General features: G+C 29.4%; 3 protein-coding genes across 7 annotated transcripts in view; 2 read left to right on the forward strand and 1 right to left on the reverse strand.

The window, feature by feature from the left end:
* Alpha-man-ia (alpha-Mannosidase class I a) overlaps positions 1–25358 on the reverse strand; it is a 316108-nt gene that overhangs the window by 25464 nt on the left and 265286 nt on the right. For both annotated transcript variants that reach the window (XM_074249203.1, XM_074249204.1), the window contains exon 3: positions 11256–11471. In XM_074249203.1, coding sequence (XP_074105304.1) covers positions 11256–11471 — 216 coding nt within the window. The remainder of the gene's footprint in view (positions 1–11255; positions 11472–25358) is intronic.
* Positions 18794–21754, forward strand: LOC141531400 (uncharacterized). The gene is made up of 5 exons (XM_074249205.1): positions 18794–18847; positions 19095–19706; positions 19780–19907; positions 19998–20199; positions 20986–21754. The coding sequence occupies exons 2-5, from the start codon at positions 19140–19142 to the stop codon at positions 21685–21687; spliced, it is 1599 nt and encodes a 532-aa protein (XP_074105306.1). The 5' UTR covers positions 18794–18847; positions 19095–19139; the 3' UTR covers positions 21688–21754.
* Positions 21671–23601, forward strand: LOC141531402 (uncharacterized). Of its 4 annotated transcripts, none has more exons than XR_012479918.1 (5): positions 21671–21831; positions 21904–22056; positions 22184–22487; positions 22575–23101; positions 23175–23601. XR_012479918.1 is itself a non-coding variant. In XM_074249207.1 (4 exons), the coding sequence occupies exons 1-4, from the start codon at positions 21757–21759 to the stop codon at positions 22416–22418; spliced, it is 414 nt and encodes a 137-aa protein (XP_074105308.1). In that variant the 5' UTR covers positions 21671–21756; the 3' UTR covers positions 22419–22549. The 4 variants fall into 4 exon arrangements, 2 of the variants coding, with proteins under 2 accessions (XP_074105308.1, XP_074105307.1); XR_012479919.1 differs by having other exon boundaries at positions 22184–22482; XM_074249207.1 differs by lacking the exons at positions 22575–23101; positions 23175–23601 and having other exon boundaries at positions 22184–22360; positions 22410–22549.

A 25358-nucleotide genomic window follows, 5' to 3' on the forward strand; every position in this document is an offset into this window, starting at 1 on the left:
CCACGTTACATTATATACTGTAATTTTTCTATTTTTCTTTTTTCTGTGTAGGTACCTGTGGATACATGGATTTCTATATCGGAAACTCACAAAGGAAATATGAATTTCTATAAGTAGAATAACTCAACGAATAACCTCGTAAGAACGTAACTTAGGCCAGTGAGTAGCGTAGAAGACTGTCAACCATAAGGTACCGGGTTCAAGTACATCAGACGCGAGCAGTTTCTTTATTAGATAAAATTACAAAATCCGTTTTTCAGAATTATTCTCAATTAATAATTAATTAATAGCAATTACTTGATAATTATTTTTAATTTTCTAAATACATTTTTTTTTCGCCTAATTAATATGGGAATCTATGAAAGATCCTACCCTGGATTCCTATATAGGAACCATACGGAGATCTATCCGAAAACGCCATGTGGGAATCCAGGCTGGTTTTCTATATGGATTTTTTTGATAGGGAAGCATGTAAAGATTGTTTTTGACCATTATTGAATGTCGATTTTTGAAATTCAGATGAAACTTTATAGCAGAACTCACAAAAATTGTTTAAAAAGCAGAAAAAACTTACATGCTCGCAATAAATCGAGTAATTAAGTACTTTGGATAGTTAACAGAATAGATTAGTATTAATTACAATTTTTTCTGCTACAATTTTTGTGAAGGACTTATAAATTATCAAAAAAGACGGACTTGAAAAAAAAAAAAAAGTAAGAGCGAGTAGAAAAATCAAAGATAATCAAATTCCTTGATGAATAATAGCTTTAAAAACTTGCTTTGTTGTCTAGTATTATACATATTTTTCCAAAAAAATCAAAAATGTTGCTATTAAAAAAAATTTGAGATTTGAGATCAGAATCTAAAAAAATAAAAATTGAATAAGTGATATTTTTAACCTACATTCAAAAATAGACTCAGATATGTCGATAGATAACGGCATAAAATAGCATTTTTTGGCAAGTTTAAGTAATATTTTACTCGTTTCATAGCGGAGGATGTTGATTACTTTTTAATATATCCATTATATTGATACTTCAACACGCCTCATCATGATGAGGAGCACGTAATGAATTATTTTTGCTCGACGGGCAGAAAGCGTCAACTTTCGGCTCGCTGCGCTAAACGAAGTTGCCGCTTCCTAACTTCATCGAGCAAAAAAATAGCATACACTCCTCGGGAAGTAAAAAATGTTTCAGATCACATGTAATTGTTGACCGAGGCGAAGCCGAGTGTGTACACAGTAAAAAATTTTTAGTATTTATGTTAAAAACGGTCTGTGTTAGAAATGATTATGTTGATTTTTTTATGTTAACTTGACACTTTTATTTGTGTTACATATTTTTTAACATAAAAAATGTGTTAATACATCTTTTATAACACTTTTTGTGTGTTACTTAAAAATCAACACAAATTTTGTGTTGTCCAGCAAACGGTAACACAAAGCTTGTGTTATTAGGACGCGTCTTTTCTTGAGGTTACGCGGCAAACGGTTAGTTAGCGTTTCCATTACAATTGTTACTTTATTTTCGTTCGTTAAAGTCTCCATCTAATTTATTGGTATAATTATTTAAAATAAAGTTTTGACTAGTGTGAAGAAAAGAAATTTAGTGAAGATAACTACTGAAGAAAAAAATTTTTAATACAGTAAGTTGTAGCTTGCAATAATTACATAATATTTAATGCTTCCATATAACCTTACTTTTTCACATTATTCCTATAAAATAAAAAAATCTGTTTGTCACATTTTTATTAAAAAAAATCAAACATGTCAACCTTTGAATAATTTATATTTTTTTTTCTTAAAAAAAAAAAAAAAATTGAAATATAAAATTAAAAAGAAAAATTCAACTTCGAATTTTTATTTAGTAAAATTTCGTCTGAATTTTTTTGTTGACATTAGTTATATTTTTAATAAAAATTTTTTGTAGATGAATGATTATTCACTTGGAAACTTTGATTCTCAATCAAATGATTCTGAGAAAAAAAAGAATATTTTGTTCATTATGGAATTGGAGAGTGATAAAGTATGGACCAAATTACAATTACCCGTAATTCCAGCTGATTTTGATCAAAAAGGTTAATTTTCATCTTCAGAAAGGGTCAAAAATCTGTTTTTTTTTTTTTTGTTCGTTAATAAAGTTATTTATTATTACAGCTAGAGAAATATTTCCTCAATTACTCAACACGAAGTTCTATTTCACTGACTTGGATGGTGCGAGACTTGATGAGATTCTAATTGACTATGTTCTTTCCAAACCTACAGGGGTCACTTTAAAAATTAAAACTGTTGATAGTCAACCAAAAACCCGTAAGCTTTTTGAAATCGTTTTTTTTTTTTTTTTTTTTTAATAATAAATTATAATCTAATGAATAGTAAAAATTTACAAATATAAATCCAGTAGATTCCGTTGAATTTTCTTTTCCACTGATTGAGATTACTGCCTCATCTTCTCAAGAAATTGTTCATCTACCTGACGAAGAAACAGTCGAGCTTCCTTCTAAAAAAACAAATCTACATCCGTGCAAAAGATTCGATATTTTTACGAAAGAGTTAACTAACACAAAGAATTTTTTTTATCTTTTCAATATTTTACGTTTGAAATTGGATAATTTTTGTAGCATTAAAATTTAATATTTTTATGTATATAGAGTAAAGCTATTATATAATAATTTAATACCAAATTTTGTTTTAGAAACTAAAAAAAGTTATCTCTGACAGTCCACATGGTGAGGATTTAATAAATGAGTATGAACAATTCGGTATTTTGACAGATGAGAGTCGTAAAATTATTGTTACGTTGGTTGTGAATCATCTGTTAGAATACAAAGACCAAGTAAAAAGATCCCTTTATGCGGCAGAGAAATGTCAATATGCATCAGCAATTGTTGAATTGTTTCCAAAACTGCGAAATTCGAAAACAGATCTGGGATACGTAAGTATGAATCATTGAATATTTGCTGGTATATTGTTTGAGTCATTCTCAACAGATTTGAATGTATGCAATATTTCGGCTAATTTTTAAACAAAGTTTGATGCTATTGTGGAATATTTTTAGGAGCATTATTTCGATCCCGCTACAAATAAAGGTTTTATTGCAACTGCTCTAGCTAACAAAACACGTAAAAAAAGATCAAACTCAGTATCTGAAATAAAGCAATATCCCAAAAAGTTATGCAAAGTATCATTTAAAAATTGACCAGCACTATATATCAATACCAACATTGAGTTTTATTGAGGCACTTGATTTTCTTTTTAAAGCACACTATGTGTTCAATGTTGAGTTTGAAATAGACTTAAAAAGTTTTTGGGTTTTTTTACAAAACTATTCTTATGACATTTCAAGTACGTGCACTAATAAGATTCAGGATTTATTTACAAAGCTTGAAGCTGTAGAAAAATTGTAGGACAAACTAAATGATGTTATCACTTGCAATATAAGATTAGATTTTATATATTTTTATATATTGGACTGATGAAAATTTTAGTCACTAGACATTTTAGTCACTTATTTATGTGACCATCTACGTAATTTTCATTTATTACGCGAAGGACAAAAATTAATATTAAATTGTTCCAATTGTTCTGCTAGTTTTACTACTTATAATGGATTTAGAAAACATTTAAAGTGCTGTGTAACACAAAATAATAATTCTCAAGTGCTTGCTATCGATAATCATATTACAAAGACAGCAAATAATAAAGTTGCAAACGATGATAATTTTAAATTAGAAAATAATAACAAGCTTGATGTTGATACCATAAAATCTACTACAAATAATAGTGAAGTCATTCTGGCCAAGAAAGTCAAAATGCAACATAATATTGACGAATATGTTAGAAAATTATATACTCTCGGTTTACCTGATACAACTATAGATACAATCATCAAAACAAATATTGAACTAATTTATCCTTTACTTGATGATATTTTAGCTTGTTCGAATTTTGATGACCAGATTTGTTTAATTAATCAGTTTAAGTTTCCTTTACTGAATCAATCATCAAAATATCTACGCAATAAAAATGTCCAAAATATAATTGTACAACCTTTGAGAAAATGTCACGGTATACGCATAGATAATAAATATGATAAAGAAAAACAACATTACAAACAAGTATCACTTCAAAGTACCTTTACGTCCATTCCCCTACTAGAGACATTAAAGTTTTTGTTCCAATTTTCCGCTGTAAGAAACTATTTTACTCATCCTATTAATCCAAATAATACCGATTATACTAATTTTATTGATGGCGAAGTTTTTAAAAATAGCCAGTTTTTCAAAGATAACGAAAATGCAATTCAACTGCAAATTTATTTTGATGAATTCGAGGTCTGCAACCCTCTAGGTAGTAGATCTGGAGTTCATAAAATTGGAGCTTTTTATTTCACTATTTTAAATTTACCATCATATGTTAACTCTAATTTAAACCACATTCATTTATTAGCATTGTGTTATAACCTCGATGTGAAAAAATTTGGCATTGATCCGGTTTTGAATGTCATTTTGCAGACATCAAAATTTTAGAGACTGAGGGGATATTTATACAATCTTTAAACTCTAGCATAAAAGGAACACTTGTATCTTTATCATTCGATAATTTAGGCGGTGCTTTATTATTGGGAATGAACGAATCTTTTGCCTCTAATTATTATTGTCGAATTTGCACGCTTCACAAAAGTGATGCTCAAAAACGTATGAAATTAATAAATGTAAACTGAGAACTTCCGAAAGTTTCAAATACTTATCGAGAAGACTTTGTTGTGCCAACCGCGATACACTCAATTTTTCGGCATTAAACGTGTTAGTCCTTTTTGTGATCTTTCAAATTTTAAAATTTACGAAAATTATAGCATAGACGTGATGCATGATTTTCTTGAAGGCCTTTGTCAAAGGGATATTAAACTATTTTTGAACTATTGTGTAGAATCTAAATTAACTGACGTAGACGATATTAACAACCGAGTGCAGGCGTTTAATTATGGCTTAGAGAACCGTACAAACAAACCAAGTGCCATATTTTTGAATAAAGCTTCGAATAGTATTGGTCAACACGCTGCTCAAACGCTTTGCTTAATCACTTTTTTACCCTTAATTTTGGCTGATTTAGTTTTGAAAATTGAAAAAAAAAAATTATAACAAGTGGAAGCTTATTTTACTACTGTTAAACATATTAAAGATTGTTCTTGCGCCTAAAATTAATCAAACAATGTTGAATACATTACCTTATCTTATCGAAGAGCATCATAAACTTTTACTAATAGAGTACTCAGTTAATCTTACGCCAAAAGATCATATTGCACTGCACTATTTCCTGGTAATATTGAAAATGGGCCCCCCGAAAATACAATGGACAATGAGGTATGAAAGTAAAAACGGTTTTTTCACAAGTTTAGCCGACAAACTGAAAAACTTTAAAGACATTGCTTACACTTTGGCAGAAAGGCATCAAAAACATACATTGTCATACTGGAATGATCAGTTGACATCCTTTGAAAAAAAACCTACTCTTTTAAATGCTAAGAAACAAGAGATTGAAAATTTCCAGTTTAAAACTATTATTAAAAATCTTTTTTATGGTATTGATATTACAAATAAGTTTTTTACTGTTGGAAATAGTATCGAGTTCAGAGGAACTAAATTAATAATTAATAAATTTATTTGCACGTCTTTCGCAGATGATTTACCAGTTTTTAGTAAAACTTTAGCGTTCTTTAATAACGACTCCGAATATTTTATAATATGTGAATATTGGAAAACTAAAAATATTCTACCGTCTTGTTTTGGTTACTCTATTGAACCATCATGTGAAACGTTTATTGTCAATGTGATGGATTTACCGTATACTAAAAGCTGGGAACTATATCAATATGCAAATACTTTAGTTATAATTACAAACTATTTTTTATAATTAAACAATATGTGATAATAATAATTAAGTTCTTATACTAACTCTACCAATAAATTTAATTTTGCAGTAAATATTGTGAATTTCTGTATTTTAAATTATTCACCTAATCTTCGTTTTCAATTAAAACCGACATTAATATCAATTGTTATCAAAAAAACTTTCATTTTTTATGATATTGGACTGTTTATAGAAATTAGCGTTGATTAATTAACATTCATAAGTTAACATTTATTTTGTGTAACTGTTAACACTTAAATTGTGTTAGATTATTTGTTTTTCTCTAGAGGAAAATTCTGACACAAAATTTCTGTTAAAGATTTAACATATTTTTTTGTGTTGAAATTCAACACAAATATTGTGTGGACCGTTTTTAACATAAAAATTGTGTTAATTTTACACAAAATTTTTTACTGTGTAATATACTATTTTTAAGGCTAAGCTGTTTTCTTGATTTTAATTAACATAAATATTGTATTCGTGTTGCACTTACTGTATAAGAAAATTGAATAAACGATATGAGTTGTGCACTTTTTGATTTTTTGAAAATTTATTTTCCAATTAATATTGAAAATTTTAAATAAAAAATCGACATGTCTACTAACAAAAACTTTTTACTCATTTCTTCGTATCAGCTAATTTGGGTAATAATATCAATAATTTATCGTTAAAGTGTTCTTTTGTTGATAATATTTTATCATACAATTTTAGTATTTGTTTTTATTGTTCAGTAGAGAAAATACGAACAAAATTCTGTGGACCTCCGGAGTAGTATCGTCAGTTCTAAAAAGAGGGATGGACCACCCCCTGCCGTGAGAAACCGACGAAATATTTTAGAACTTCGTTCGGAACGTCGTTCGGAATTTTACAGTCGAATTCCTAACCAAGCTATCGCATATTCGGTTTTACTTGGGCCATAGTATCTGTATTGTGACGAGAGCTATTAACTGGTCTTGAATGCTTAGAATTTTCGGTTTATATGTAGTATATATGAACCGATAGTTCTAGTCATTTATTTTTGCATAACAGCTCTAGAATTATTCGAAATTTTTTCTTAACATTGTTATAAAAGACCAACATAATATTTTATTCAAATTCACTTTAAAGTTTCATAATTAAATGTAAATATTAAATTAAAAGTAATGTAATAGAGATTTTGTAATTAACTTTAATAATAAGTGATTAAATGAAACTATGTTCATAATTTAATTAATTTTCCAATGGAGTACAATGCAAGCTTATTATAACCGAATTCATTCCTAACAATTTCTTTTTTTGTACTGCTAAATTGATATTAAATTTCTAACTTGGTAGGATATATTTTTTGCGAAAAATTAAATGAGCATTATTATATGCATGTACTTCTGGATTTGTCAAACTATCATTCTTTTTATATGTTGTTACAAGTTTTTTTTTATAATTTTCGAATGTCACAATTTATTAGTTTGTTTTGTGATTTCAATTTTTAATTTCTCGCTGTAAAAATTAATGATTTTCAAAAGTCGGGAATTTATTAGTTTCATCCAAGTTTTCGAAAATCGAGTTCTCGATTTCTACGTTTTAAAGTCCTAAAAGCTATTCTGAGTATTTTTACTGGGGTTCAAAAAAGTATGTAGTTACAACCACTAAATTTTCGAGCTGGAGAAAGTATACAAGTATTTTTTAGCTCAAAAAGCTCAAAATTTTTTAATAAACAATTTTCCGAGCGTTTTGAACTCGAACATAGCGGGAAATTCCAGAGATGGCCTGCGGGGTCGACCATTTTCCAATCTTTCTTTTTTTTTTTTCTAAGAACGTGTACATGGCGTGATTTTTATAGAAAATCTATGTTTTGCAAGTTTTCAAATTCATGATTTTATCGATTATATCTATATTACTGAAACAGAAAAAAACTTATATCAAAATACCCTTGATCGGATTAGTGATGAAATCATCGAGTATTTTGGTCAACATTTAAAAATAAACGAACCGAGAAAAAGATAAAGAATTATGTAAAAATAAAAATTGCAGTTTGTATAATAAGTAGTAAGGATTATCACGGAATCGTCAGTGATGTAGAAGCCCAAGGCAACATAATAAGCGTACAAAGTATTGAATCCCTGTAATTACGAAAATATGTACGTATAATCGTCAAAGGGTTATGCCAAGAGCGATGTGCAAACGATCTTGCTTGTGGTTATCATCTTGTCTCTTCAATCTCCTTTGCTCAATCTCATTTGAGTGATCTTCATCTGCGACTTAATGTCATTCAATCAAAATTGAGATAACTACTCAATGAAAGCATCGGAATAACAACAACATTTTATGAATAGTTTGAAGTTCGTATACACTTTATAATGGCATCATTGATATTATGCAAATGTTTTCTATCCTAATTATCATATAGCTTCACACTAACATCGTTATATATCTGTATACAAAAACAAATAAAATATGTAAATTACGTAATATCTAAACTCAGTTAGGAGATATACGTGTGTAAAATGTTCTAAAGATGATCCGATTACAGTTTCGAAGTAAGTTGTTAATTATGATAAGGAAACTTCTGAAACATTCATATTATAACACTGCTTTTAAAGGATTCAAAGTTTAAAAATAGATAAGATTGTAAATGTTTAATGATAAACTTTTTTAAGTGAAACTTTGAGACAGCTAATTTTGCACGTTTTTAAACTCTCTAGTATGTAGGAGTGCTCTGCTCTCGATATGCCGTCTTGTGACCATTTTGAAACATAAAATTATCTTTTATAAGTTAAGATTAATATGGATGTTTCAACAATTGCAGATGTAAAAGTAGTCTACTTAATTCTAAAAACTTAATTCAGTACATTGAGATAAATTTTAAAGGATAAGGTATTTCTATCTCTTTTCTTATGATTTTTCTGTATATCTACGCTCAAATAGCGTCACGGTAGCTATTGTACTAAATTAGTCTTTATGTGACGAGCGCAATGTTTTTAGCTCGAGTCGTAAGGATACATACATAGATATATATATTTCTGTTATAGCTGAAGATTTGTTCTGTTACGTTTTTTTCAGTATATCACGATGGTGGAAAATGAAGGCATCTACTTTATCTTTCTACATGTTTTAACGCCGTTCGATAAGCAGTTATTTAGAGTTCGCTTCGCAGTTATGATAAAACGTGGCAGTCATGAATGCATTGAATGGAAGATGTTTTGAGGATTTCAAATTTTTGTTGAACTATTAATCTCTTTATTTGATTGCAGAACTCATGAAGTGAAACATAAGTGGGTATTCAACGATCTACATTTTTTTTTCTATTTTATGGACGAAGGTATACTCAATTAATTAAATCTTTTACTTCCCGCTTTGAAAATGAATAATTTTTAACGTAGGAATTGAACGATTTTAGTTAGATTTTTTAACGTAGAGTTTTCATCGGATCTCCACGTTTGAAGAATTAACGAGAAAAACCAAGATTGTAAAATAACTTGTATTTCTGTGAGATTATGTGAGTTGGCTTTAAATAAAATTTAGTAGACAGTAAAAAATGTAATGATACAATACTATTTTTGACACTTTTAGGTCGCGTGTGATCATGATGTCAACCTGATGTAGTTAAAGTAGTACGTTTATCTTTATAAAATATATCTGGCATCTCGGCACCTTGCGATGTCGGTTTTGTAGCTCGCGGCGACTCCCACACGAAGTTAATAAGGGAAGTTATCCACTTGGAAATCCGCTTTAAAGCCCTGGGCACTGTTACACTAACTCTGGATAAACTGAGTATCCAAGTTTAGGGTGAGTGCGAAAGGGAAACAGATGAGTAAACCAGAGTACAAGTCCTAGTTAGAGGTATATAGGATAGGTTAAGGTAAAGCTATATACATATATACATATATATATATATATATATATATATATATATATATATATATATATATATATATACATATATATTTTATTATGTGCATGTTCACAGATAGCACGTAGAAGTAGAGGGTTATGATTGCCAAACGAAACTCTACTTCTGTGGTACCAGTGATGGGCGAATTCTGACAGTTGTACTCTAGCATTCACAAACATACTACAGCCTTCAGGCAACACTATCTGCAGACTGGTTATATTGATTTACATAACGAATAATTTGGTTACCATAGGTGAATTGATAGTTAGTTATACGCGGGTCAGATGTTTTCGTTATAAATATTATTATCGTTACTTTAGTTCATTCGTATTTTAAATCCTGTTCGGACAAACTAATTATATTTATTTTTCCACAAGATATACTTTTCTTTTTACATTTTTCTATGACCTGCACATTCGGAGATCTTGGAAACGAGAGAGATTTTGTCGCGAAAATCGTTGAGGTATCGAATTTTAGGGCGTTTCCAATTTACACTAATTCGGGGAAAACAGTGTCCAATTAGTTGCCTATTTTTTGGGCCTCTACCCTCTCTAGGTTTACCTCCAAGTGTCACTTGGTTCCCTCTCGGGTCAGAGTTCATTATTGACTCACTCTTATTTGTTATTACTAATAACATCTCTATTAAGGTAAATCTATGTGAGATTATTTTTAATTCTTTTTTTTTAATAAGGGAAGATTCAAATTCTATAATTTAGTTACTCTAAAATTTTTCTGTTCGAAACAAACCCTTTTTGCTGATATTCTTTGTCATTACTTAGTATTTCTTATTTTAAGCATAAGTGACTTTGCTTAAGAATAACAAAACTCCCATTTATCTATCTATTCGGGTTTTAATCCTTTTAATGTACCTGGGCCCCAGACTAATTACGGGAATTTCCCCGGGCTTTTTATAAAAAGCCGAACAAGACACTTTTAATCATCACATTGAAATGAACTCTTACTGTCGTTAAAAATAAAATAAATTCGTTATCAATTCTTCTAATTAATTAAATAAATGCGGAAAAAATCTTTACATCACAAATATTTGACTTTAAGGTTTCAAAGTTTCAAGCAAATTTGAGTTTATATGCATATATATGTTTTGTTGTGAATTAATTTTCAAATATACAAATTTTATGTATCTGATTTAATAACTTCTATGTCATTTTTAATTTTAATCTAACCTTTGGTCAGAAATTAATCAAGAACTCTAAGATAGGTATTATGTTGACTGAGTGTGCATAGTAAAAAATTTTTCGTCCTGTAATCAAAAATGTTTACCGTGTCAAATCTTTGGAAATAAAAGTCATAAGCCGATAAAAACAGTTATTTTCCATAAAAATCTTGATCAATTGAATAAGCAAGAGTATAGCATTACTTTCGCGCTGAAGGCAGGGAAAAAATGTATTACCAACATGTGGATCAATGTCGAATGTCAAAAATGATATAAAGTGATAGGTATTAAAAACTTACAATATCGAAGTCAAGGTTTTGAGCAATCCAATCCCGCGCCTGTTTATATTCATCATGAAGTCCCATTATGTAGAGCGTATCCATTCCATCAACGATGGTAGCGCCCATATTGGAAGCTCCAAAAATGCTGGCACTGTGGCCTCTTTTCGAGATAGGTCTCAGTTCGTTTTTGCCCCAGGCGTATCTCACGTAATTGTCCCAGCCATGCTTCATCATCTGCAAAAATTAACCAAAAAAATATTCATTACGAATACTGCTAAACAACAACAAAAAATATTTTCTGAGGAATGAATAATGGAAGCACAAATAAATTGTAGATTATATATTATATATTTTCACGTGTATCTTGAATATTGCGTTTTAAATTTTTTAAAATGTTCTCTTACTGCACTATCTGTTTCCTTATGAAATTTTGAGAAGCTTAGTCAGAATCGAAGACCTAAAATGAGAAATTTGAAGATCTCTTGACTGCACCCAAGCTCTTATCCTAGTGTAAATCTTTTCAAGATAATTAAATTCTTGTCCTCAAAGGACAGGCAGAAAAGAGATCTCATACAATTGTATGTATATACTATTGTGAGTACATAATGCTCTCATACAATTGTATATATGTATATCTGTTTCACTGGATTTCTCGTTATACACTAGAATTTCGTATCTCTATTAGCACGTAAACAATGCCATGTTTCAATGAAAATTCACGAAGTAAACGCGTTTCAAATGCGACCGACACGTCACCCTGTTTATACTTGAGAAACTTTGGCTTGTGCTCGAGTTTTCAAGTACCATCACTAACTCCCGTGGTTTTGTCACTCTAAGAACTTCACCAATTCATATATATGTATATAAATGTATATGTGTATACATAGATTCATTCTTGTTATACCCAGCGATGTTCGCAACCGTGTCACGTGCACCGACGATAATTGCCGAGTGTTGTATTCTATATTGGAAGAAAGAATGTACACCACGCAAAACGATTAAAATAACAATATTTTCGCTACAATATCTTCAATTTCTTCGATCATTTGTTTCCAATAAATAATACTGAAATAACAAGTTTATCAATTAAAAGATAAAAAATATAATTATCAATTTAATTTAAGCGTTGTTTGTATCTGTTATTTTAAATTAACATTTGTTGTTTCTAATTGTTTATATAAAAGAATTCGTTATTTTTTGGTTCCGTAATTGTGTTTTTAGTATTTTACAGTTATTGAAATTCACTCTGATGCTTTGTGAATTTAACTAATCAATGACATTGTTTTATTTTTAAATTAAAAATTGTGAGTGTTTAAGTAAATTAAATTTGAAAATGCCTTGAGTTCTCTTTTTGTAATAAAAAAAATTAGAAAAACGGTTACTTAAGCGTTCAAAACTGTGCGGAATTGCACTCTCCGAGCTCAAAAGTCTGATGAAAGTTTAATAAATACTATTTTTTGAATTTTCAAAACCGCAATAACTTTTGAATGAATGAACCGATTTTCACCCGGTTGGCGGCATTGGATGCAGTTTTTGAAGCCTTATGAAAAGGGCCAAAGAGTTGGTGTTTTAAGGTTAGCGGTAAATTTTAAGATTGATAATATTACCACAGAAATATGTTCAGATTGTACACAATTTCAGATATGACTTGGTATACTAGACCGAAGTTGCTGACTGAAAGCGGAACACGGAATCGGACTGTAAATATTTGAAATTGAGTTCTCAAAAGTATGAGATTAAGTGCGCCAGCGACAAAATAAAATATTTGTGTAATATTAAATTACCGTTGCTGTCAACAAGCGTGTTTTGCTCAACTAATTATCCCATCGGCAAAAAATGTTCAATAAAAATTTAAAGACAAAATTCAAGACAAATTCAAAGATCAAATTCAATATAAATTTTAAGACAAAATTCAATAAAAATTTAAAGACAAAATTTTAATACAATATTGAAGACAAATTTTAAGACAAAGTTCCGCATTCAGTCAGCAACTTCTGTCTAGTATACCAAGTCATCTGAAATTGTATACGATCTGAACATATTTCTGTGGTAATATTATCAATCATAAAATTTACCGTTAACCTAAAACACCAACTCTTTGGCCCTGCTTATGAAGAATCTTTAACTTTACACTTTTTTCGGTTTTCTTTCAACAACGATAACTCACGAACGAATTAACCGATTTCAACTGGGCTAGCGGCGATCGATGTGGTTTTTTTATGTTAAGAGCTGATTAGTTTTTGTAATCGATCCGTAAAGTTGTTTAAAAGTTATTTCAAACAAAGCACATTAAAAAAATTTTTTTTTGTACTGTTTTTTTAATGCCGACCGCGATGAAATCGGTCAAGCCGTTCAAAAGTTATGAGAGGTTTACATACGGCCACACACACAGACACACACACACACGCAAAACTTATTGTGAAACTTAGAGGAAGCTTTCTAAGACCTCAAAACGTCAACGTGCGTTGAAAACTCGATTTTCGAAAAACAGGGTAAAACCAATATCTTACCAATTTAAAAAAATTTTCAATTTTCTCAGCGGGAAATTAAAAACAAAAAGTTAAACAATATAATAAATTCCGTGCAACGAAAGTTTTCATTAAAAATTTTATAATGTACTGAAACAGAGTGTGTGGTGAGAGATCTAGTAGCTTTAGCGGTACAGCTCCTGACATTTAGTTTAAAAGGTCTAGGTTCGATTCCCGGCTTGGTTCTGATCTCCATATTTTTTCGAAGTTATTCTTTGGCATTCTTTGCTTTCATTAAGTTTTTCAATGTGACATTCACGTAATCGAAAAGACATTCGAAATATTTATAACTGACTATTAATTATGGCTAGGAGGTAGAAATTTAGGTAAAAATGTTTGATGAAATCTATCATTTATAATCAAAACAACAAGCAAATCTTGATGTCCGTATCAGTTTCAATTGATATAACTTTGTAATGAAATTGAAGCGATTGTTTTCTTATAAGCTTCTTAAGTAATCGACTTAAAATGTATAAAATCTGTTTATGAATTATTTATGTTCATAATAGTATACTAACCATACAATTTAAACCAAATCAATATAGTATTGATTTTAAATACGATTTAGTCTGGCAAAATTGTAATTTTTATTTTAAAGGTGACATACTTTAGTGGTTTGTATTCAGAGCATCACTGTTCTTGGTGTGATACATTATTTTATTCAAAACTAACACTAAAAATACTTTTTAATGTGACGTTTTAATTTTACCATTTTATTTATTGTAATCAGATAAAGTTGATACATAAAATTAGCCAGAAGAGTGTTGTTCATGTTGTAATTTGACAAGGAAAATGTAGTAGTATCTTGTTAAAAGTAAAATTGACATCTAACAGATTAATACGGGCTTGGATGTAATCTGGTTACTATCCACATTGAGATTAATCCATTAGGTCGGTTGGTTTATATGAGAAAAGAGTAAGTATAGTATATATACATAGAAATAAAAAGGTATACAAGAGAAAGTGATGAAATGAAATTAAAAAAACGTATAAGTGAAACGAGTCAAAGCTAGGTTTCATTTTAAGATAATTTAATTCTTGTATTGGATATTTTTTATTGAGGTTTATGTTATTGAATTAATTACATAAAAATGAAATTTGTGAATATTGAATTTTAAGAAATTTATTATCTTTTTTATAATGATGGTATATAATGTTTTTTACAATGATATTATTAAAAAATATTTATATTAATAATTTAATATTTTGATAAAACATAAAATAAACTTGTGAGTATTTATTATAGCTTAGAAGTAAGTAATTTGTATTGAGCGTGATTGTCTCTTCGTTTTATTTCATCCTTTACTCCATTTTGGATTTTTTGTTAAAGCAACTGCGGTGGGTATCTGTATGTAAAGAAAGAGTAGTAAAAGCAAGGAAAAGCTCATCTCATTATCCAGAACTCACGAAGGCCGACGACACTAATAGGAACATGCTGATATAGGAGCACGATTTTACTGCCAATTTTTCTTGTTCGCTAAGCGTAAAATTAGTTTCAGTTTTATTCTATTCGTATAAAATGCAGAGATCTATCCAAAGACATTATGTGGACAGTGAGTTTTGGGTGATGGATGAAAAAACTTTTTAGTTTTATAATACCGAAGTGTAAGTGACTCGAATTTATGCCCGGATGCACTTAATTATATTTTTTTATCCCATTATATATTTAAAATTTGTAAAGTTGTTTTTTCGTTGGTTTTTTATCTGATCATACACCCCGAAAAATTTTAATAATTACAATTTATTACTTACTTAGAGAAAAAAAGTGCCATTTGGCTACATCCGATCTTGAAAAGTAAATTTCTTAATTTTTTTTAAGCAGAATTTAAGTAAGTTTTTTTTTTTCCTTTAATCATTATCATGCAAAAAATAATCAATAATAAGTACTAAAAAATAGATTTAAGTGCTTTACATCGTTGATTTATCGATAATTAAAATTTTATAAGACTTTTATGTATCACTGAACTGTGATATTAGGAGAAGTTTTACATTAAGAGAATGACATAAAGAAATTACAACGTAACTATAAATTTCACTTTAAACTTTTGCAGCTATTTCTAGATCGTTATAAAAAAAATCGACTTAAATAAATTTATATCAGTATTGTAATTTATTACGTGAGCTATAACCTTCATTTTATCGAATCAAGTTACAATTTAGAATTCAAAAGTTAATTGAAGATAAGCCCGTGGAAGTAATTTTTTCTGTATTTTAAAGAATTTTTTAAGTTAATAATGAATTACAAAAATGATAAAAAATTTAAGAGTAAGTAAATCAAAGCTTATTATATGACATTTGAGATAATTTTACAGTGTTGTTTTGAGTTATTATTTGTGTTTTTAAAATAGTTTGGGAAAAATTAATTTGATTTTCATGATTTTTCGAAAATTTCGGGCGTAATTGTTATCATGAAACATGTTATTATAACAAAACCTTGGGCAAATTATAACACGGCACTCTCTATAAAAGAATGATGAGAATCTACTAAAGAAATGTACTTAATAATACCCCTTTTACTATTTAAATTCATAAATCCATAATTTTTGAAAAAGTACTAATCATAAAAATTTTTAACTTGTCGTCAAAAAAAGAAATGCTTAATTTTCACTTATTGCAAATGTTAAAATAAATTTACGAGCACTCAGAAATTATTCATAAGTTTATTACTGAATGTGACGTACTAAAATGCGTTATTGTAATTATTTTATTTGTTAAAAGAAAAAAAAATGAATAAATAAAGTGCATAAAACATGAGTGAGGACAAAAAGTAAAACTGGTTAATGAATAAACGCCGACGCATTTGTATTGAGATAGTTAATGATATCATGACGCGGATGTTGTGTGAAAGGTGAGAAGGCGAGTAGGCGAGTTTTATCCCGCTGACGGCTCACTTCAGTAAATTGTCTATCTAACGTGTATGGTCCATCATCATCATCATCATCATCTCTCAAGCTAAACTTCTTATGCATGCGAGTAGAGCGAAAGAGCAAGCGGTTTTCCACCACAACACAATCTCTCACCCTAATGCATAGTTATGTCTTTGTTCATCGTTGTGAGACGAGGGCGTTATTGTGTCTCGATTTGGGTTAATAGCACAAATTAATCTTTACTTAAGCGACGATACGCATCTACTCGCACTAACACCGTTCTTTGATCCATTCATGCTTGTATACACAGACAGAACATTCAGATTTAAAAGTCCATCATACCTCTTTCTTATTTCTTTGTTCTTCTCATTCTCGTAATCTATTTTCTCATTCGTACTCCTCTCGTTATTAAATAATTTATCCCTGCGGTCTTTGTACATAAGATTTTGCCGGCGTATGACTTATTTAACATAATGCTGCCCCAAAATTTAAGCTCTAGTGTTCTCGAATCGTCTCTGTCTCTGTCGTACTGTCATATCAACACATTCTCACTTACTTCCATTTCAGAGAACTGATGTAGTTCGTGTCTCTACTTTACATTCCGCCCTTAACTAGCGCCTCATTATATGAAAAGCCCGTTTCCCATTGTCCCAACGCATTGGCTGGCGACGACGAGAGACGTCTGCTACTTGTTCGTTGTCTGGTGCTTGCTGCTGCTGCTGTTCAACCGAGCGACAGATAATGAGTCTTTCGGTGACTAAGGATGTGAAGAGAGGAAAAATATAAGCCTTGAGGGAAACGGTTTTTAGGATAATCTCAGTGTCACCTTTAAGTAGCTATTCTACTTATATTCTACATTGTTGTAGTGTTGTGAACGTGTTAAGTGCACTGGTGTTTCATAAAATAAAAAAACTAATGGCTGAGAACTCAGTGTGATTCCTTTTTTTGACAGAGTTTTATTTAAAAGTGCCAAGATGTATCTATAAATACAAATACAACAAACAGTTAAGTGTATTTTTATTAAAATAATTATAATTTTCTGATTTAAACAAAAATTTAACTATAACAAATGATAAAACAATTATCAATTTCTTTAAACTATTCTTTATAATTACGAATGTTGATTTACGAATAAGAAAAGGATACTTATTTATAAACAAATTATAATAAAAGCCACAAGTTAAGTTTTATTAAGAATGTTTAGTGGTTTTCAGACTTTATTTCACTTTCTGTTCTTCGATTAATTGATTTTCAAAGCCAAAAAAGATTTTTATTCTTTTTTTGTTTTAGTCGATGATAACACAGAAATAAATCATTGTATAGTAAGAGTGCTTTTTAAGCACTCAAAATTAAATGAAATTTAATTACCTGATAGAAATTTAAAATGACATCACAAAAAAAAAAAATTTATTGAAATTTATGCACCATTTTAAGATGTCCAGCTGTATGTATGTAAATAAAATTTCATTAATTTCGCCTAACATCTTTGAACGAATCAACCTATTGTGATGAGCGACAAGTTTTATTGAGATAACTTTCAAATTTTTTGACCAATCGATTCAAGACATTATAATCACTTTGTGAGCTTGAAAAACTGATTCTTATGCCTGCCAAAAAAATCAAAATATAATGACGCTTTCAAAATATATTGCTGTTAAAAAATCTTAAAAAATGTCGATTTAAAAAAATTCTCAGATTTTTTAGCTTAATGAGCTAAACAATCAACCAATTGACAAATCTACAAGCGTTTCGAGCTCGATAAAAGCGAGAAGTTCTTAGGAAGCTTGCAAGGCCAACCACTTTTTAGATTTTGCATGCATTAAGCCCGAGCGTAGGTATGCTTTACTCTCGCCTAAAAATGAAAAAAATGGGTTCCGTCAGAGTTTAATTTAAATAAATAATAATATAGTGCTTAAAGTCGGTTGGCCTTCATATATGGAGGGTAGATTTAAAACCTAAACTACTTACGTAGTTGAATGTAATTAAGTAAATATAACCTATAAAACTGCTAAAATAATACAGATAGCGATTTGATTGTTTTAAAATTTTTATAGGTACATTTTTGTTTTTTTGTAATTTCATTGTTGTTAATTTTAATAAAATAAGTGTAATAATAATGGGAAAGCTTTGCTCAGTTAAAAGTTGTTCAAGTGGACGTAAATTAAAAAATAACGGAATTGATATATCTCAACCTCTATCATTTTTTCGCCCAACAGTATGTATAATAAATTTTTATTAATTATTTAACAATAGCAAAGTGAACGGTTAAATAACTTTTTAATTTTTATAATAAAAGAAAATTATACAAAAAGTTGATTAAAAAAATTAAAGTCTTAATGTTTTTTGGAAAATATTGACATTATTATTATTGATGGATGAAAAATATTAAAAAAATGTAACATGTTCCTAATAATACTTAATAATTTAGGCAATTAATATTTTTTGTTTATATCAACTTCTAGACTCTGGAAAAATTGAATAAATGGAATACAGTTTTAGGCACTACAATGAAAACAACTGACTATATTTGTCATTTACATTTTAAAGAGGAGGACATAAAAATGTACGAAACGTTCAACATTAACGGGGACATCACGATTTTTCCAACAGGTAAAAAAACATTACGAGATACAGCTCTGCCAACGGTCGAACATCAGTTTCTCCCTGTAGCCATACATGACGTTGAAGGAAATGTTATAAATCAACTACAAAAACCGAGTTCTAACCATAATAAATCTGAAGAAAAATTAAAACATGAAGATAAATCTAAACAACAAGAACTATTAGCTGATCAGAGAGTCTCTGATAGAGTTATGGATATGATTACACAAAGTAAACACGATTTAGAAATAGTGCAGTTGAATGAAGAAACTCATACTGATAAACAAAATGATAAAGAACCTGAAGTCACTTCTCAGCCAACCGAGAAATTTTTTGATAATCTGAAATCTTCTGTGCTACCGCAAGGTTGGATGTATTTTGAAAAACCAGAAGGGTTGGAATTCTTTCGGATGGATGCTAAAACTATGCAAATCGTAAACCGTTTACGAGTAAACAAAGACTTATCTGTTACTGTAAGTTCTTGCAAAATAATTGTATTTGTCTCAATCTCTTTAATACCAATAATTAATTGAAAACACATTATAGGTTATTTTTTCGACGAATGAGGAATTGACTACAAACGATAATATATTTTCATTCAAAACCATCTACGAGTACTTAAAATTTGTAGAAAAATGGCCATTATGCGTTGGTACTCAAATAGACAAAAAAAAGTATAATCGATTTTTATATTATCAAAGAAATATACTTATATGACGAGTAAAAATATAATTAACTTTTTTAATTATTACATCAAATTTTAGGTTTTCACAAACTTGTAAGGGTGTAATTTTTGGTGACGAGTCTTATACAAGAAATCAAGCGAATCCAAGATGTAAATCTTGTAGAGTTTTACGACATCGCTTACAGAATTGTAATTTTGCTTCAAATATTTTAGAAAATACGATTTCTCAAAAACGTCGTACTTCAAATCTACAAAAACGATGTAAACGTTTAAAAAGATCGGTAAGTTATTATACATATACATACCAGAAACTTTAAAGCTAGATTTTATTGTGTGTAGATAATCCGGTGATGGTTTTAAATTTTAGACATTAAAAGAAGCTGTAAAATCTAACGATATTATTTTTTTTCTCCTGCAGGAAAGCCACACAATTTGTGCTTTTTCAACGGTTTTTTGACAGCGACTATCATTTGTGGACCCATAAATTATTGTTTTTTTTCATTCATTTGTCATATATTACATTTTTAATTTTTGAATATATTTGTATATTAATGATATCGTCAAGATAGCTATAATTTTGAAAAAATAATTGTACATTCGTCCTAATATCGAAAAAATTTTAAATTTTAATGTTTTTCAAATTGTACATATTTTAATTCCTATAAAATAATTGTGCTATATACTGCTTTTATTTCCGTTTACAGAATTAATAGCTGTTAATTATTTTATAGAACCCTTTTTATACATTTTACAATACAATGACAATAAATACAAAGTTTTTAAATAATATTTGTGTTGATTAAATGTTATACTCAGTAGCTTCTTCAGATTAAAACGATAATAATTTTAATTTAATCTCGGATTTAATAACTTGATATGAAGAAGGAAATGTTAGTTGTACATAAGTAATACTTTAACGTCAAATGGTGAATGTCGTTCTATTACAACCGAGGTTTATTAGTTATGCTGTTTGATGAATTCCGTAAAATGGCAAATTTTTTTGGATTAACTTTTAAGTATGTAACATTTACAATTTTCTTTTTAAGTTTAATACTAATTATTTACAGAAAATGAAGCTGAGAGAAAAAGTGTATCAGGCGAAATTTGAATGTTCTCAGAAATCAAAAGTTGCAGTTAATAAAGCTATTATGAAGTTACCTAAAACATTTCAGAGCGTAGTTAATTCATGCTTTGACGCAGTTCAAAAGAAAAATTGTAAAGGCCGGCGATATACATTAGAATGGATTTACGAGTGTATTTTAATACGCATAAAAAGCCGAAGAACATATCAATTTTTACGTACTAGAGATATTTTACCATTACCGTGTATTGAGACACTAAATAAATTTATACGAAAAATAAGCAGTTCAGCTTACGGGTTTCAGCCAGCTATTTTTCAAGGATTACAGCAAAAATGTGAATCAATGGATAAATGTCAAAAACGTGGAGTACTTCTTGTTGATGAGATGAAATTGAGTGAGGGTGTTGATTTTGATTCTCAAGAAATGAAATTTAATGGATTTGTTGACTTGGGTGAACACACTCCAGAGGACTTAAGAAATAAAACTGCAGATCATGCTCTTGTTTTTAAGTTTGTACCTTTTCAAGGTCGATGGGTTCAAGCTTTGGGTTGCTTCCTCTCTAAAAGTGCTTGTAAAAGTGAACCACTACACAAACTTATTCTAGAGTGTATCATATTGATGGAAAACAGCGGAATTTGTATAGACGCAGTTGTCATGGACGGTGCATCATGGAACCGAGGGATATGAAAAATATTAGGAGTGAACGAAAATAATATAAGCTGTGAACACCCTTCAGATAGTTCACGACGTTTGTGGATGATTTCTGATTTTAATCATTTAGTAAAATGTTTCCGAACATCAACTTTGGATGAAAAGATTAGCGAATTCATGGTAACGTTCAAATATAAGTTTATTTCCGACAATCCAGAATAATATAATTAACTAAGACTATAAATTTTTCAGACGCCCTATGGAATCGTTAAAAAAAAACATTGGGAAGCTCTTCTAGAGGAAGAAAACTATCGTCAACCAAATATGAAAATAGCTTATAAATTAACACCTGCACATTTGAAACCAAAAGGTTTTCAAGTAATGAATGTACCTCTTGCAACTGAAGTATGTATACTTGAATATGTTATTACATAATATTTTCGATTGATAAACTAATAAGATAAATATTCAGACACTTTAAAAATTTTATTCTCAATAGATTTACAATATTTTTTTATTATTTTAATTATAGGTTTTTGGTCATGAGGTATCTGTCGCGATGGCTCATTACCAACCTATGTGTGATAAGTTGAAAGATTCAACTCCGACACAAAAGTTCATAGATCTTGTTTTTAATTTAATCCAAGCTATGACTTCTCGCATACCTAGAGATGCCCTGTATGCAAGAGAAGATTGTCGTCAAAAACAGGTAAGAATTATTTAGTAAAACATAATAATTTAAAATTTTAACTTTGTAGGTTTCATAAAAAATTTGAAAGTTGAAAAAAACATATACCGGAATGACAAAGAATACTTCTCTATTACAAAACTGTAAGGTACTTCATACATTATGATTACTTCATGTACATGGGCTAATAAAATAATGTTTTATCGTTGATTTCTTAAGTAAAAAATATTTTTAGATTCATCCTTGATTTTTGTTTTGCTGTGATTGCATTTGTGGTCCAGTTTATTTATCATTGTGATCTTGACTTCATAGTAAAAACATAGTGGAGACATTGGAATCGTGATAAATATAACAGTGGATATTTTCAATTAGTACATATCTTTTAAACAGTTATTTTAGAATGCTTCCGCGTAAACAATATTTCCACCGTGAAGTCAAAACTGCGAAGATTTTTCTTAGCATGTGAACTGCCTCTAATGGCAATAAATGATGATACAGATTAATAACTTTGTACAATTAATCTTTGCCATTCTACGTAATTACGTTTTAAATCATCTCTCTCAAATTTTTTAGTCAATTTTAGAATTCCTGCAGTTTTTGCAAAATTGGAAAAATTTAGAAAAAAAAATTCCCATATCGAAGAGCACTTTACTTGGTTTGAAAGTGACGTTGCGAGCTACCCTTGAAATCCTAGATATGCTTAAAACCGAATGTGGATTTAAATATTTAATAACAGCAACGTTATCACAGGATCCTTTAGAGGTAATTGTATATAATTATTATTGACTATATTTATTATAACATGTTAAAAATTATCATTGATATTTTATTTCAGAGATTTTTTTCTGTCATGCGACATTCATGTGGAGGAAATGATCACCCTGATCCGAAAATGTTTGCTCAAGTTTACAGATTGGCTTCTACATTTTCACTCATACGTCCTCCGAAAGGATGTAATGTTTCTGGGGAAAATCTTTTGAGAAGCTTAATCGAACCTGAACTGTCAATTTCTTCAAATTTAGAGCGACAGCTATGGCTTCAAGGTATTGATGACATGCTACAAAATTCTGAACCGCAAGTGGAAGAAAATTCTTCAATTGATGAAGATCATGATTATAATGAGGCAGTAACCAGTGATGCCGTACAATCATACATTGCGGGTTACATAAGTCGCAAATTGCAAAAAATTGTGAAGTGTTCAGATTGCTTACAAAATATTCATATGAATCCAAGAGATGGCCAACGATTACATAGAAATGATGTAATTCTGAAAATGGATTTATATGGTGGGCTTATTTATCCTAGCAAAGAGTTATTTGAACTGACCAAACAATTAGAGAAGTGTGTTTTAAGAGCTGTAAGCAAAAATTTGACAAACCTAGAAACCATTACTCAAATATCAGATGAACTTAAAAAAGAGTGCTTGATAAAAGTTGGGTGCTTTATTCATGAAAAAGAATTAACTGTTAAGATTATTGATATTTATATTGTAATGCGAGAGCATTTTTTAGCGAAATCAGAAAATAAGCGCTACGACGCAGCAAAAACGAAAACAAAAATGAATAGAAAAAATGCAAAATTAATTTCTTGAATGTACGACTTATTTTTAAAGAAAAAATGTTATACTATATGTTATATAATGTTAAAAAATTAATCAATAAATGACTTTTATCTTGTTATAAAATCCCTGATTAAAAAAAATCATTCAAATGGATTCAGAAATTTTTTCGTTGAATTGTATCAAATACGTTTCCATTTTTCTTTATCGACAGAGCTTTTGGGTAACAAATTGGTTTATTTGAATTAATTATTAATTTTATTTTATTCCTGATTGATTTTAATGTAAATAATGAACATTTTTGTAAAAAGCGCGGTTACAAAGAGGAAGTCTTTCTTTCCTTTTTTAATCTAGTATCCTACTCTAATTATTTGTGGCGCTATTTTTAAATACTTTCCACTTGCTACAGTGGCGTCATCTTAATTTGCTGTTTTCCGTGGACACTTTTTGATATATAGAGATGGTTCTCCTTACCTCTACCCTCCATACCTTCATACCACAATAAAAGAAAACATCGATGGCCATTTTTATAAACAATAAACAGTGGTTCCAACCCACAATTTCGATAAAAAATGAATTTAAAAAAAAAATCCTGTAAAATTCATGTAACACTCTTTTTGTAATCTCGATAACTTTCGAAAAACAAAACTGATTCTTTTAAATTTTATTTCAATATGTCCGTAAATTCGTTGTGGCAAACTAATTAAAAAACCACAACTCTATTATTATTCGGTTGACTATAAAATAATAAAAAATGTGTACGGTCGAAGCTAAAAAATTTACATCTCAGGCTGCCATATATAAAAAAAAAATATAAACAGAGTTAGTGAAAAACTGCTTCTTTTATCGAAGCGTGCTAGATGGCGTTAGCAAAGTTTTCATTTTATCCGCGGGAATTTGAAAAATTTACAAATAACACGAGCGCTTAAGGCATGTACATTTGAATTTTTCAAACTTTTTTTTTAAATTAAATAAAAAAAAATTAAATTTGAGCAAGACTCTTTAAAATATTGAAAATTTGAATTTAATCCGTTCAATTTTGCAAAAGATAAAAGATATTTACACTGATACATAGCCATATGAACGTCCTTTGGGGAATAGTCAGCATAGCTTCTCAAGACTTTGGACTACGCGCGCGAATACATACTCACAAGCATCTACGGACATCCTCTTGGGAATAGCCAGAATAGCTTTCTAGGACTTCTAAATATTGTAACTTTATAAAAACTTGAAGTCTTGATAATTAAAATTTTGTGAAATATAGTTTTGTTTTGTTAAACAGTCAAAAATAAAGAACGTGATCTCTTAAAATATATAGTATTTTTGACCGTTATTTTTATAAATCTTCAGCTGTCTAGAAGTTAGAATTAGATTAGAGAAATGACAATGGAGGTTACAATAGTATCGTACGAGCAATTGGAATGTATTGCATGGCAGCTATTTAAGTTGCTATTACGAGCC

This window comes from Cotesia typhae, unplaced genomic scaffold, assembly GCF_013202065.1.
Source record: "Cotesia typhae breed Kobodo isofemale line unplaced genomic scaffold, CoteBio_Ctyphae contig_5, whole genome shotgun sequence".
In the NCBI taxonomy this organism is placed as follows: Eukaryota; Metazoa; Arthropoda; class Insecta; order Hymenoptera; family Braconidae; genus Cotesia; species Cotesia typhae.

Excerpts from the sequence above, each read along its gene's own strand:
- LOC141531400 (XM_074249205.1), top strand. The coding sequence starts at position 19,140 with ATGAAAACAACTGACTATATTTGTCATTTACATTTTAAAGAGGAGGAC. Across the intron at positions 19,707-19,779 it reads ACAAAGACTTATCTGTTACT|GTTATTTTTTCGACGAATGA; the intron begins GTAAGTTCTTGC and ends AACACATTATAG. Across the intron at positions 20,200-20,985 it reads GTAAACGTTTAAAAAGATCG|AAAATGAAGCTGAGAGAAAA; the intron begins GTAAGTTATTAT and ends AATTATTTACAG.
- LOC141531402 (XM_074249206.1), top strand. The coding sequence starts at position 21,757 with ATGATTTCTGATTTTAATCATTTAGTAAAATGTTTCCGAACATCAACT. Across the intron at positions 21,832-21,903 it reads AAAAGATTAGCGAATTCATG|ACGCCCTATGGAATCGTTAA; the intron begins GTAACGTTCAAA and ends TAAATTTTTCAG. Across the intron at positions 22,057-22,183 it reads ATGTACCTCTTGCAACTGAA|GTTTTTGGTCATGAGGTATC; the intron begins GTATGTATACTT and ends TTTTAATTATAG.